General features: G+C 52.6%; 1 protein-coding gene across 3 annotated transcripts in view; it reads left to right on the top strand.

Annotated features, from left to right (window-relative positions):
- SFSWAP (splicing factor SWAP) overlaps positions 1–14,566 on the top strand; it is a 75,976-nt gene that overhangs the window by 28,903 nt on the left and 32,507 nt on the right. For all 3 annotated transcript variants that reach the window (XM_062182738.1, XM_062182737.1, XM_062182739.1), the window contains one exon: positions 14,195–14,474. In XM_062182738.1, the coding sequence (XP_062038722.1) occupies positions 14,195–14,474 (280 nt within the window). The remainder of the gene's footprint in view (positions 1–14,194; positions 14,475–14,566) is intronic.

Below are 14,566 nucleotides of genomic sequence, written 5' to 3'. Positions count from 1 at the left end.
ATCACTGATTATTAGAGTTGAGGTAAATTGAGCGTTCTGGGTTATGTGACTTAGATAAAAATGCAGAAGGAACCTCCAGTGACACATGGCTCCCCAGAGTGGCTACAGGAATGTGCCTTGTGAGAGTTTTCAGTAGTAGTGAAAGATTGCTTGGTGGAAGACTAATGGAGTCCCATAGGCTGGCGCCCCAGACAGAAGCCTGCACGTCAGGGAGAGCTGTGGTGCTCCTGAGGACAGGAGAGCCAGGGGAGTCGGTGGCAAATGGGAGGAAATGCCATGTGCTTCTATGTCGCAGCATGGGTGAGAAACAGGCCTGCCCAGCTGACGGGAGCTGCTGGTGCTGCCTGGAGCTTGTGCAGTGTGGCCTGTTTCCTTCCCAGAAGACATCAGGTCTTGTTCTGAAACTCAGTACTGTGTGTTAATTCCTTACAATGCTGTCATTGCAAAATGCAGGTTCAAGCCTGCTGTGCATGGTGTTTGGTATTCAGTGAAAGCCGGCCTAGTAGACCATGCCCCTCACCACTTCCATGGCTTGGTGCAGGCACCGGAGTCGCCTGCATTTCCATCTCTCATTGCTTGGTTTTTAATGATCTCCTTGGGTTGTCCTCTGCTGTGCAGTTCAGTCTTCTACATTGGGTAGCCTGCAAAAAGCCTCTGTCTTCACTTTGAACGCATTTTTTCCTAGGAGCTCTTCAACTGTAGATATGTACATCTAACAGTTTCCTTCATTTGTTAGCCTTGCAGGAAACTGTGTTTAGTGCTCTATATTTTGTATTACTTAGTTTCAGTTATTTAACTATAATCCTTGCAGAAAAACACAATAAATTAAATGAACTGTGCAGGAGGCAGAGATGCTAAAATACTGCCCACTGTTGTAGCTGTGGTTTTTCTTAAAATGTGTTATTCTATAAATAGCTTAAGTGAAACCATTTCTTGTGAATAGATTTTTTTTTCTTCTCTCCCACTTTTTAAAACGTTGCTTACGGCATTTTTTCATTTCTGAAAATCATGACCTTGAGGTGCTTTATCTTTCAAACTCTGTTTTTAAAATGGCTTTATTGTAAGTCAAGGGAAGCAAAAGGAAAAAAGAAAAAATATTCCTCGAGACCACCATCTAGAAATCACTGCTGTTAGCATTAGTGGGCATTGTTCACACAGCAGTGATGGTGGGGATACAAGGAGGGAAAGAGCCTTGTATTTGAAAAATAAAAGATCGTCTTTGTGCTCAAATCAGGTTAAAACTTGTGTTGGCAGAACTATTCATATTAAAATGGACATAAATGTAATTTCACTTGAATTTAACACAAACACCTCTAATCTAAAAGCAAACTAATTGATAGACTTCAGACCTCAAGAATGCATTTCTGCTGGAACTCTAAGGTTAAGAAAACTTACAGGGAGAAAGTAAGAGGTTGTACCTGTAGTTGGTTTTCTTTTCAAGCTGCATATTTGGATCCTCAACACTTCTGGCTATGAAACTAGAGGCATTCGTCATGAAATAGCATGCCTTCGTTCCTCCTGTAAACTGCCTGCCCTCTGGTTCGAGTCCCGGCTGCTCTATTTCCGATCCAGTTCTCTGCTATGGCCTGGGAAAGCAGTAAAAGATGGCCCAAGTCTTTGGGTCCCTGCACCCACGTGAGACATGTGGAAGAAACTCCTGGCTTTGGGATCAGCGCAGCTCCGGCTGTGGCCAGTTGTGGAGTAAACCTCTCTCTCTGCCTCTCATTCTCTCTCTGTAACTCTTTCAAATAAATAAATAAATCTTAAAAAAAAAAAAAAAAAAAAACCTGCCTGCCTTTGTCCTTGTGTAAAAAGGACAGGTCATCTGGGTATAAAGTTCTTGGTGACACTTTTCTCCCCACGTCTTTATAAACCAGGATCTAGCACAGCCCTTTATATCACCAGAAACCTGGTTTGGCTGGATCTTGCTGTTGACTAGCTGTTTGGGTTTATATATTTATATTTTTTTAAAAATAATATTTTATTTCTTTGAAAGAGAGGAAAAGGCAGAGAGGTCTTCCATCCGGTGGCCGGTGGAAGCCAGGAGCTTTACCCGCTTCTCCCATGTGGGTGCATGGGCTTCTGCTGGTTTTTCCAGGCACATGAGCAGGGAGCTGAGTTGGAAGTGGAGCAACAGGGGTTGAACTGGCTCCCATATGGGATGTCAGGGTCGCAGGCAGCGGCTTTACCCACTATACCACACTGCCGCCCCTATTTCTTACTTGATTTTCATTTGTGGCCCCTTGTGCTATACTGAGCCTTTGTCTGAAACGTCTGCTGCTGAGCCACCGCTGCCCAGAGCATCACAGAGTTACCTTTCCTTCCAGGGCTCTCTGCTTGCAGGACCCCAGTGTCTGTGCCAAGTCTGCCATTGACTCTGTTTCAGTCGCCATGTCTCTGGCTCCTACTTTGTGGGGGGCTTCATCTTCTATCCATGTCTGTTTTATTGCTTGAAGCTCAGCTGCTGTTGGCTCTGTAATGGTGGTGTTCTGGTCCTCGGTTTGTTTTCTAAGCTCCACAGCAGAGGTCGTACTTTTTCTGTAAATGGAGAGTAAATCTTTCCCACTTTGCATGTCACATGACCTGTCACGGCCATCCAGTCCTTTGGCTGTCATGTGGAAGTGGCCGCAGGTGGTTGAAAACTTGTGTGGCTGGCCACCAGTGAGACTTCATGAAAAGACACCAGAATTGTGTGTCACTGTCATGTCATGAAATAGCATTGTTGGATTTTTCCGCTAACCTTTTAAAATGGAAACCCCGTTCTGCACTGGTGGCACCAGCAGGCAGGAGGCCTGACTTTATCTGGTGGCCTCGCCTTCTCTCCGCCTCCCCAGATGTGTGCAGGGCTCCTGTGGTCAGGTTTTCTTCAGGATTGAGTTCGTGCGGCCTGCATGTGGTGTTCCTCCCTTCTCTCCTTCCTCCCCGGCCTCTTCCTCTCACCCTTCCTGCGCACATGAAGCCGGTGCACAGGGCATTGCTTTTCCTCCAAGTGCAGCCACCTCGGAGAGGCCCATTCCCACCTGCTCTTATGAGACGCTAGGAAGACCACACTGCTGCAGGACCCTGGAGCCTGGAGTCTTTCCCCTCTGGGAGGATCCATTGCAGATCGGGCTCCCATGGCCCCCTCTTCACGGTGGGGCTCAGGGCTCACTTCAGTCATTTTCTGTGTTTACCTAGAACTCTTTGGAAGCTTTTTATTTAGCAAGGCTCAAAAAGCTCTTACTTGAGGATCACTGATAAAGATTTTCCAGAGAAAACTATAATTTGCCAAAAAGAGAATTTGTAAACACATTGGGCTAGTATTCCAAGGTCGTTTGTTCGTGTGTCTAACACGGATTCATTTTGCTAATTTCCTGACTTCATGTGTCAGTCTTACATCAGTGCCCAAGTCATGCGGTCTCCTGTTCCCATTCGCTGATGTTGAAGTGAGTCTCCTTGTTTGAGGATGTGATTAGGCATGCCGCATTGTCGGGGAGTTACAGAGCAGATGAGGCCCGTGGCTGTGTGCACACGTGTGAGCCGTGCACAGGCCGCCGGGCCCTGCTCAGCGGCAGAATATGTGGATGCCGTGTGTGGTGAGCCAGGTGAGAAATGCTTGTCAGTATTTGGGGGATTGGAAGTGCGGAATGTTTTTTACTTAGAAACTGTGGACTTAGCATTTTTAGGAGCTTTTGTTTGGTGTTGTATCCCCTCACAGACTTTGCGTTATAAAGCGCTAACAGACGGCCGGCCTGCCTGGGACGGTCTCAGACAGCGGGCTTCCTCCTCTGCTCCGGGGCGGGGGTGGGGAGCGCCACCTGCTTCCTTAGGTGCTGTCCTTGCCCTTGGCAGTACTAGCAGTTAACACTGAATTTTGTTGGTGAGCTCAGACAATGTTGACCTTTACTGGGCTCAGGTTCTCAGAGTGAAGTGACAAAGCCCAACTCCATCTGTAGACAGATCAGGCTGCTGGCAAGAGCCTGCCACTCCTCAGATTGGCGACATGTTTCAGGGATCGGAGTCAACAGATAATAAAACAGTGGTTTTATTATCCACTGGTGAGGTTTATTTTGAGCAAAAAGATAATGTAGACTCTCACGTTATGGACTGAGACTGGTCTGTCAGCCGAGTAGATCTACTGGAAGCAGCTCCTCTTCGCAGCAGGTATGCGAAGCCTGGGCACAGTCCCAGAAGCCTGGGCAAGCAGTGCCCAGAAGGTCTCCAGGGCCGTTGTCCATAATTCCTGCTGGTTGGAGGTTTCCTCCTAGAAGCCTCTTGAATATTCAGTATGAATCAATGAGCATAAATCGTGGTTTGGGAAGTTTGCAACACAGTGCACATTCTGTGCAGATTAGTTTATTTGTGGGTTGACCAGTGGCCTAGATTGGAGAGGAAGCCCCACCTGTGTGTCGGATAGGCCCAGTCCTGTAGTCCCTTTGTGTCTTGGAGAAGCCCTGTGCCTGTGGACAAGATGGAGAGAGCACAGGAAAGCCACATAACTCTGGGATTCATGACAGATTTTACCTGCAGTCTCCCACGCTTTAGGGAATATTTTTTTTTTAATTTTCATACAGCCAGATTATGAGAGCATTTCAAACAACTTCTTAGAAAAAGGTATTTTTCTAGGATTGTATTTGAAATGTATAGCTCCCATCTCCCAAAGTAGTCAGAGCAGAGCTAGGCTGATGCTGGGAGCCAGGAATTTAATCCAGGCCTCCCACCTGAGTGACAGGGACCCAAGTACTTGAGCCATCACCTCCTGCCTTCTGGGGTCTACATGGACAGGAAGCTGGATTCAGGAGTCGAAGCCAGGAATCAGACCCCGGCACTCTAACCACTTGACCAAATAGCCTGCCTTTTTTTTTTTTTACAGGCAGAGTTAGAGAGACAGAGAGAAAGGTCTTCCTTCTGTTGGTTCACCCCCAAAATGGCCACTACAGCCGGCGCGCTACACCAATCCGAAGCCAGGAGCCAGGTGGTTATGGGACCCGCTTTGTGGCACAGCAGATTCAGGTGCTGCCTGCCACACTGGCATCTCATGTGGCTCCAATTTGAGTCCTGACTGTTCCACTTTTTTTTTTTTTTTTTTTTTGAAAGGCAGGGTTACCCAGAGGCAAAGAGAGATATTTCTTCCATCCACTGGTTGGGCATCCAGATGGCCACAATGGCTGGAGCTGAACTCATCTGAAGCTAGGAGCCAGGAGCTTCTGGGTCTCCCATGTGGGTGCAAGGGCCCAGGGACTTGGACCATCTTTTTCTGCTTTCTCAGGCCATAGCAGAGAGCTGGATTAGAAGTGGAGCAGCTGGAACTTGAATCTGACCATATGGGATGCTGGCACTGCAGGCGGCAGCTTTATCACTAAGCCACAGCGCCGGCCCCAGCATGGGGCACGCTGAGGGGCCGGCGCTGTGGCGCAGCGGGTTAATGCCCTGGCCTGAAGCGCCGGCATCCCATATGGGCGCCAGTTCTAGTCCCGGCTGCTCCTCTTCCGATCCCACTCTCTGCTATGGCCTGGGGGAGCAGTAGAAGATGGCCCAAGTTCTTGGGCCCCTGCACCTGCATGGGAGACCTGGAAGAAGCTCCTGGCTCCTGGCTCCAGATCGGTGCAGCTCCGGCTATTGCGGCCATCTGGGGAGTGAACTATCGGATGGAAGACCTTTCTCTCTCTCTCTCTGCCTCTCCGCTCTCTGTGTAACTGACTTTCAAATAAATAAATAAATCTTTAAAATAAAAAAAGGCACTCTGAGCAGGACAGTAGACCTCCCACTGTTCCCCGCTTCAGGTGAAAGCACGGGTGTTGCCAGTGTGCCCTGCCTCTCCCCCACCACACCTCGTCCAGCATATGACCTTTGGAACTGTGTTCAGAAAGTCAAATCTGACAGTGGTCGCCACCTCCACCCCTGGTCTTGGCGGCCATCTCCCTGGCCTCTCTCCTCTTGCAGCCTCTCGTTCTTAGGCTGCCATCCTATATCCCTGTTCCCTCCAGCAGTGAGCGTGATCCTTGAATCACATCTCATCACATTGCAACTCGAAATCCTCTGGTGCCGTTCCCTCCATTTCCATCCCAGAGTCCTTCTTATGCCCAAAGCAGGCTGAGGGAACTCCAGCCCAGGACCTTTGCACTGGCTCCCCTGCTGTGTGTGTCAGCCCCTCCCCAGCCACTATCTCCAAGTCCATGCATGGAGGGACGTTCTTCAGTCTGGGGATTAGGACACCCACGCCCCATACCAGAGTGCCTGGGTTTGATTCCAGGCCCCGGACTCCAGCTTCCTCCTAAGGCAGAGCCTGAGAGGCAGCCGTGATGACTCAAGTGATCAACTCCCTGCCACCGAGTGTGAGAGCTGGAGCGTGTCCCCAGCTTTGTGAGTGCACCAGCTGATGAGTACTCGCCGCCTCCATTCCTCCCTCTCAAGTGAACTTAAATAAAAAGTCTGTGCCCTCAGTTCACCCCGTAACCACACAGCCATTCTGTTGTCTCCGGAGCCCTCAGCAGTATGAGTTTGTTCGCTTCAGGAGCTCCAGGAGAGGGCCGTGTGTGCTGCTGACCCCCGGCCCGAGTCGCTCTGAGAAGTCCATGTCCAGACTCTGGAGTGTAGCGACAGCCGGCTTGGACGTGCGTGCTTCCTTGCTGTCTGGCAGAGCTTCGAGTGGTCAGACTCTCCTCTGACACTGTTTCTGTTCTTCGGATCTACACTGCTAGAGCTAAGGGCAGAGCAGGTGTGTCTGGCCATGGCCATGGGACGTGCAGGCTGACTGCGGGGTTTGTGCAGTTGTGTCTCCAGCTGCCCCACCTGGAGGGCTGCACTCAGCCTGTCACCTCTGTTGCTGTCTGGCACCGGTGCCTGGGTTTTCCTGTTCTGGTTGTTGCTGCTTGTGTGTTGGATCCTGTGGGTTTGCTGGAGCATGTCCACCAGTAACTCTCCAAGAAAGGCCACAGAGATGGGGTGGGTGCCCTCGCCTGAGAGCTTGGGCCCCTCACTGCTGCTGAGAAACCCCTGCTGCTCCAGTCTCCTGTCCTGCTGACTGGGTGCTCGTTGAGCGGATGCTGTGCTGGCTACACGGTGGACCAGTTCCATCCATCTGGGAACCTCTGCTCCGTGGGCAAAGCAGGCAACAAGCAAATGAGTCCACAGCCATCCTCCCCTCACCACAGTTGGCCAGTTTGAAAATACTCAGTGAAAAGTCATCGAAATAGAGCCTTCAGAAGCTGTAAGTCTCCTGCCGCTCAGAGCTCCCTGTCCGCCTCAGTGCTGCCCCCCACCTGTGCCCTGAGCCGTCCCTGGTCGGCAGTACTCGGGCTGTGTGCACTCCCCTCCTGCAGTCGCGCGGCCGCCTCTGTGGTCAGACTGCTCTCACGGGATCTCAGCGCCTCTGCTCAGGTGACTCTTAGGTAGTAACCCCGCCTCAGTCACGAGCCTCGCTTCCTCTCATCACGACCTCCTGCACCGTCACAGAAGGGTGAGGGAAGTTTGCTCAGATATTTAGAGAGGGAGAGACCACATTCACAAAACTTCTGTGGCAGCATACTGTTAGTGGAATGTTAAATGTTTTTAATTTATTTGAGAAAGGGAGGGCAACAGAGAGCCTCTGTCTGTTGGTTCAACTCCCTAAGGGTGCACGGCAGCCCGGGCTGGTCCATACTGAAGGCGGAAGCTGGGAGCTTAGTCTGAGTCTCCCACATGGTGGCCAGGGACCCAGTCCTTGAGCCGTCACCTCCTGCCTCCCAGAGTGCATTGGCAGAAGCCAGAGTCAGGAACCTAGCCAAGGCTAACCCAGACATTCCAGAGTGGGGTGTGGGTCTCTCCACCACTAGGCCAGCCCTGTGCCTTGTCAGAGGTGTGCGCCCCTTCCTGTGCCGGGTTGTAAACGTTCATCATAGGTGCGTGTGTGTCAGGGAAAACGGTACCTGTGTGGTTCAGTTTATCTGTGGTTTCAGGCATCCCCTGAGGGAACTTATGCCTGGGCCATAAGTGGGGACAGTTGTGTGATTAGGTGTGTGGAGGAAAAGGGTCTAAGGGACAGCCCTGAGAGGGCTCTGTGTGACCAGGGCCCCACGTGAAGCAGAGGTTGCCAGGGCATCAGTGGGACAGGAAGGGCAGTGGTGGACCCCAGTTGGGAGGGACCCAGAGCAAGGCTCCAGGCCAAGGAGTGACAACTGGCACTAGGTCCAGCACAGGGGGCATTGAGGCCAGCTGTGGAGTCTGCGGAAGTACGGCCAGGCTGACCCGAGGCTCTGGCCTGGGAGCCAGGACCAGCAGCACGGCTGCTTCCTGGGGTGAGCGGAGTTGGAGAAAAATCACGGATCCTGTTGTGGGCACAGTTAGTTTGAAATATGGCCTTGTGGACTGGCAGTACTGCCCCATGTAGCTCAAGGCTGGGGATAGGACTCTGGTCGGCAGTTCTTTTTTTTTTTTTTTTTTTTTTTGACAGGCAGAGTGGACAGTGAGAGAGAGACAGAGAGAAAGGTCTTCCTTTTTGCCGTTGGTTCACCCTCCAATGGTCACCGCGGTAGCGCGCTGCGGCCGGCGCACCACACTGATCCGATGGCAGGAGCCAGGTGCTTCTCCTGGTCTCCCATGGGGTGCAGGGCCCAAGCACTTGGGCCATCCTCCACTGCACTCCCTGGCCACAGCAGAGAGCTGGCCTGGAAGAGGGGCAACCAGGACAGGATCGGTGCCCTGACCGGGACTAGAACCCGGTGTGCCGGCGCCGCAAGGCGGAGGATTAGCCTGTTGAGCCATGGCGCCGGCCTCTGGTCGGCAGTTCTAAATGCGGTGTGAAACCTCGAACTTCAGAGAGCTAGGAGAAGATGTGTGGGGGCGCGGCCCCTGCAGGGGAGTGGACTGAGCAGACTCCTGTGCAGCTGTGGAGCTGTGCGGGTGACAAGAGGGCCATCGTGCTCAGCCGGAAGCGCTTGGTGGCTCAGACACAGTGCTGTCGCGTTAGCGTCCCTGTATTACATAGATGGATGTGACTTAAGAACATGCATGTTTTCTCCATAGAACCCAATGAAGCTGTTTCCATTTTTCATACACGCACAGTTGCTTGTCTTCAGCGTTAACTGTTAGGAAAGAAGGCTGAATGAGTTTCCCTGTGAGAGGCCACTGCACAGAGGGCCTGCAGGAGGCGCTGAGGCAGAGGCGGCCAAGGGAGGAGAGCTGGCGGCTGGGCCTCGTGGCTGTGAACAGCGTGGTTTGTCCACGCCACTCTGTGGGTGCCTCTTAGGGTTTGTCTCGTGGGTTTGTCTGAGGGAGGCTTTTGTGCCACTGAGTGCTTCTTGGTTAGAGTGACATCATGTCAGTGTTTAACTCCCTCTGCAACCCAGGCCCCTCAGAAAATCCACATAAAACCCTAAGAACAAGAAGTAACAACCTAAGAAGGTGTGCTACGCTGTGGTGCCTAAAGAGGGCAGGCGGGGGGATCCGCCCTTCGTGGCTGGCAGGGTGGCTTCCCTCCACGCACGTGGGGCTCACTGCCGGGCCTCTGCCGGGTTTACCTCTGTTCTTACCTCAGTCAAGTGGCGCGGCACAGTGGGAACCACCACGTGGGGCTGGAAAGGCCTGTGTCCTGAAGCCAGCTATGTGGTGCCTGGAACCAGGGAGCCTCCTGCGAGGGTATTCGAGCTCTCGGGTGTCTTAGCAGCAGGTGGGCCTTGCGGTCAGCTGCCATGGTCCTTGCCACACGTTCTTCCCAGGCCGGGAGCTGGGCAAGCTGCTGAGACTTTGCTGTCACGGCTGGCTGTGCCAGCAGCCCTAGTGTCACAGGGATTGCTGCAGGGGTGTGAGTCCCAAGGTCCAGAGTGAAGCCTGCCTGCCTGCCTGAGGAGTGGGAGGGGAACTTCGGAGGGGCTTCGCGGCAGGCAGAGGCCATTGAGAGGCAGGCTCTCAGGTGTCTGGGGACGAGAGCTGCTGTGACCTAAAAGCTGTAGGTCTCCGAGGCCGTGCAGGAGTTCACGGAGGGCTGCCTTGGCGTGGAGGCACCGCTGTTACAGGCTTCCTTTCTCTGGGGTGGTTTTGAGATCTGTGCAGGTGTTCAAATGGCTGTGCACCTTTTCATTGTGTGATTGAAATACTGTTGGGAAAGAACTACAATCTGTGTGGCGAAGGCATGAGCAGGGCAGGTGGCAGCACAGTGGTCCTGGCATTCAGGTTCTCCTGTCACGTTCTCACACCCAGAGGCGGCCTCATTTCTTTTTGCAAACTTGCTGTACGTCTCCACGTTCTGCCATACTTCATCCAGCGTTTTAGGTTTCTGAGTCAGTCTCCCATCTTGCAGTGCTGCTCTCTGAACACTTTGTTTTAATTCGGCGTGGCAGGAGGTTTGAGGGGGTCGTGTGCGCTGACAAGCCTGCAAATTGGTATTTCTGAAGGAATGGTCCATTTTGAAAGCATTTCTCTCACCTCTGTCACATAAGGAATCCAAGTTGGAGCTACACTGAATGCCGTTATCTGAAACTGTAAACTGTCTTGTGTGTGCAAGTTTAGATGTGTTGCAGTTAATAATACACGTTGCTGCTTTTTAGGCTGGAGGCCACCAGCCAGGACAGGACAAGAGGTCTTGTCCTTCCTGGTGACATAGGAGGGTTAGGACCTGGCAGCAGCCCACAGAGCTGCGGTCACTTCAGGCAGTGCTGTGGTCTGAACGGGACTTCACTCCCAGCCCACAGGGAGGTTCAAGCCTCCTGGTCCCAGCGAGGGTGGGGTCCTGGTCCAGTGGAGCCTGCAGGTGGGGCCTTTGGCGAGTGATCGGGTTCTGGTGGCTTTGTAGGATGATGTCTCTGCTTCCTGTGTCACCATGAGAGCCTTCCCTCTGCATTCACTCATCACGTGACAAAGTGGGAACCTCCAGAACCGGGAGTCTCAGTCTCCCATGAGCAGTTCCTCCAGGGGTGTCTCAGAGAGCACTGTGAGGCCTGCCCACCCTCCCCAAGATACCCAGACACCCACGGTGGGCGCAAGGCCACACCTCAGGATCTCTGGCGGGAGTGGGGAGAGTGGCGGTCCATCCTCTCAAGGTGATGCTGTGTCTCACAGAAGCACAAACCTAGTTTTGCCAGGGAAAGCCTGTATTTAACCGGTGTTTCCTTCTGTCCATCAGCAGGCAGGTGCGCTAGGATCATAGGGATGACAAAGACCTGCTCTTTCCGGGCCCGGAAGGCTCCAGCCCTGTGTGCACGGGTGCTCTGTCTCAAGCCTCAGCCTGTCTCCCCATGCAGACCCTGGAGTGCGAGCGTGCTGGGGCCGTGTGTCCCACCTTGAGGATTTAGAGCAGTGCTTGCTAGCATTGAGAGTAGCTGGGGAGTTCACGCACGTGTACGTCAGTAACAGCCCTGAAAATGCCCGCAGCCCCTGTGGACCACTGGCCCCACCCTCAGCTTCCTTTGAGAACGTTTACATCACTGTGCTTCTGCAGTGCTCTTCCCTGGGTGGCACTCATTACTGGAAGCCATGGGTAGTGCAGAGCTTTCACTCTGTTTTCAAACCTCACTGCTTTCAAAGGGATTAGTTGAGGGGCCGGTGCTGTGGCACAGCGGGTAAAGCCATTGCCTGCAGTGCTGCCATCCCATACGGGCGCCAGTGTGGGTCCTGGCTGCTCCACTTTTTTTTTTTTTTTTTTTTTTTAAACAGGCAGAGTGGACAGTGAGAGAGAGACAGAGAGAAAGGTCTTCCTTTTTGCCATTGGTTCACCCTCCATGACCGGCACACCACGCTGATCCGAAGCCAGGAGCCAGGTGCTTATCCTGGTCTCCCATGGGGTACAGAGCCCAAGCACTTGGGCTATCCTTCACTGCACTCCTGGGCCATAGCAGAGAGCTGGTCTGGAAGAGGGGCAACCGGGACAGGATCGGTGCCCCGACCGGGACTAGAACCCGGTGTGCTGGCGCCACAAGGCGGAGGATTAGCCTATTGAGCCGCGGCGCCGGCCCACTGCTCCACTTCTGATCCAGCTCTATGCTGTGGCCTGGGAAAGCGGTGGAAGGTGGCCCAAGTCCTTGGGCCCCTGCGCCTGTGTTGGGGATCCGGAAGAAGCTCCTGGCTCCTGGGTTCAGATCGGCTCAGCTCCGGTCATTGCAGCCATTTGGGGAGTGAACCAGCGGATGGAGGACCTTTCTCTCTCTGTAACTCTGACTTTCAAGTAAACAAATAAAATCTTTTTTAAAAAAAATGAATTAGTTGAAAATGAAAATTTCTAAATTAGAAAAATATTTTTGCCCTCTCCTAATGAAGAAGAAATTAAATCTGTTAGAGCCAGCCACTTTGTCTGCAGTGGGACTAGAAATTAAAATTCTTAATTACCTCATTGGGTCTTTTGTGATTTCTGCTGGTTTTGAACATTTTACAAAAAAGGATAAACTTTGGGACTTTGTGTTTTTTAAGATATATTAATTAAGATACATTAATTTATTTGAAAGGCAGAGTTACAGAGGAAGAGGGAGAGAGAGTGCGTGCTTCTATCTGCTGTTTTACTCCCCAAATGGCCATAGTGGCCAAAGCTGGGCCAGGCCAAAGCCAAGAGCCCAGAATTCCAGCTGGGTCATCCCCACAGGTAGCAGGGGCCCGGCTTTGGGGCCGTCTCCTGCCTTCCTAGGCAGTTAGCAAGGAGCTGGACTGGAGGTGGAGCAGCGGGGACACAAACCAGGCGGAACGGTTGACAGCGTGTCAGGCAGTGGCTTTACTGGCTGCACCTGCCCCTTGAAGGACTTTTACAAAAAAGATGTATTTATTTGAAAGAGTTCCAGGGGCCGGCACTGTGGCGCAGCAGGTTAACACCCTGGCCTGAAGCACCGGCATCCCATATGGGCACTGGTTCAAGACCCAGCTGCTCCACTTCCGATTCAGCTCTCTGCTATGGCCTGAGAAAGCAGTGGAAGATGGCCCAAGTCCTTGGGCCCCTGCACGCACATGGGGGACCCAGAGGAGACTCCTGGCTTTGGATCGGCGCAGCTCCAGCCATTGCAGCCAACTGGGGAGTGAACAAATGTATGGAAGACCTCTCTGCCTCTCTCTCTCTCTGTAACTCTGACTTTCAAATAAATAAATAAATGTTTAAAAAAAAAGAAAAAGAAAAAGTTCCAGAGAGGGTAAGACAGAGCAGGAGAGAGAGAAAGATCTTCAGTCCACTGGTTCACTCTCATGACCACAACAGGCAGCACTGGGTCAGGCCAAAGCCAGGAGCTTCATCCAGGTCTCCCACATGGGTACAGAGACCCAAGACTTGAGCTATCTTCTGCTGTTTGCCCAGGCCATTGTAGGGAGCTGGATTGGAAGTGAAGCAGCCAAGACTTGAACCGGTGCCCATATGGGATGCTGGCACTGCAGACAAGGACTTTACCCACTGCACCACATTGCCAGTCCCCGTGTAGGACTTCTGTTAAAACAGTGGATTGCCATCTTGCAGGGGTTGGCATGTGTGTGGCAGTGGGGAGCCACTGTGCGTTACTGTGTGTGATGTGGTCCCTGAGCAGCCTGAGTGACATCAGGATTTCTAAGGCTGCATCATGGGGGAGGTGAGGAGCAGGTTTGTGGGTGGAGAGGTTTCCAAGATGAACGTTTGGGTGAGAAGCACAAGGTGCCTCTCCACAATTGCTCTCAGAAGCACGGGACGTCTTGGCGGGCAGAGCAGGGACAGGCTGCTCCTAGAGGAAGTTCACAGTCAGTTACTCTGGGCGTCCTCGTGCCCATTTACTTGCCATTTGTCCCTGGTGTGTCTTGGCTTTGCCAAATGTGTGTTTCCCTTATTTATTTATTTACTTATTTATTTATTTGAAAGTCAGAGTTACACAGAGGCAAAAAGAGAGAGAGAGAGAGGTCTTCCATCTGTTGGTTCACTCCCCAGTTGGCAGCAATGGCCGGAGCTACGCCGATCTAAAGCCAGGAGCCAGGAGCTTCTCCCAGGTCCCACGCAGGTGCAGGGGCCCAAGGACTTGGGCCATCTTCTACTGCTTTCCCAGGCCATAGCAGAGAGTGGGATCGGAAGAGGAGCAGCCAGGACTAGAACCAGCGCCCATATGGGATGCCGGCACTGCAGGCCAGGGCATCAACCCGCTGCGCCACAGCGCCGGCCCCCAAATGTGTGTTTCATCAGCAGAAAAAGAAAACCCTGTGGTTGAAAATGGACAGAAGTGGTTGTAGCATTTCTTGATGTGTCTCTTCCCGCATTGCACACTTGTCTGTCATCGCTACTCTCACTCCCCCTAAATGTGTCTCTTCACAGCGACGGTGGCAGCCATGTATTACAGCTACTACATGTTACCGGATGGCACCTACTGTCTGGCCCCGCCCCCTCCGGGGATTGACGTGGCCACTTACTACAGCACCCTTCCTGCTGGAGTGACTGTGTCCAGCTCCCCTGGGGTGACAACCACTGCTCCACCGCCTCCTGGAACCACACCTCCACCTCCCCCGACCACAGCCGAAACAAGCAGTGGGACAGCCACCACCACCACCACCCCCAGCACCTCCACCACCACCACCTCCACCTCCTCTACCACAAGGTGCGTGCACGGCTTCTGTGCCTCTGTGGGCCTCGTGATCTGGGTCATGTGCACAGGTCTCCACAGTAGTGGCGAAAGTGAAGTTGTTTTCA

The sequence above is a fragment of the Lepus europaeus genome, chromosome 23, assembly GCF_033115175.1.
Source record: "Lepus europaeus isolate LE1 chromosome 23, mLepTim1.pri, whole genome shotgun sequence".
Taxonomy (NCBI): domain Eukaryota; kingdom Metazoa; phylum Chordata; class Mammalia; order Lagomorpha; family Leporidae; genus Lepus; species Lepus europaeus.
The sequence above is the reverse complement of the archived record's forward strand: the minus strand, read 5'-3'. Positions and strand labels throughout refer to the sequence as shown.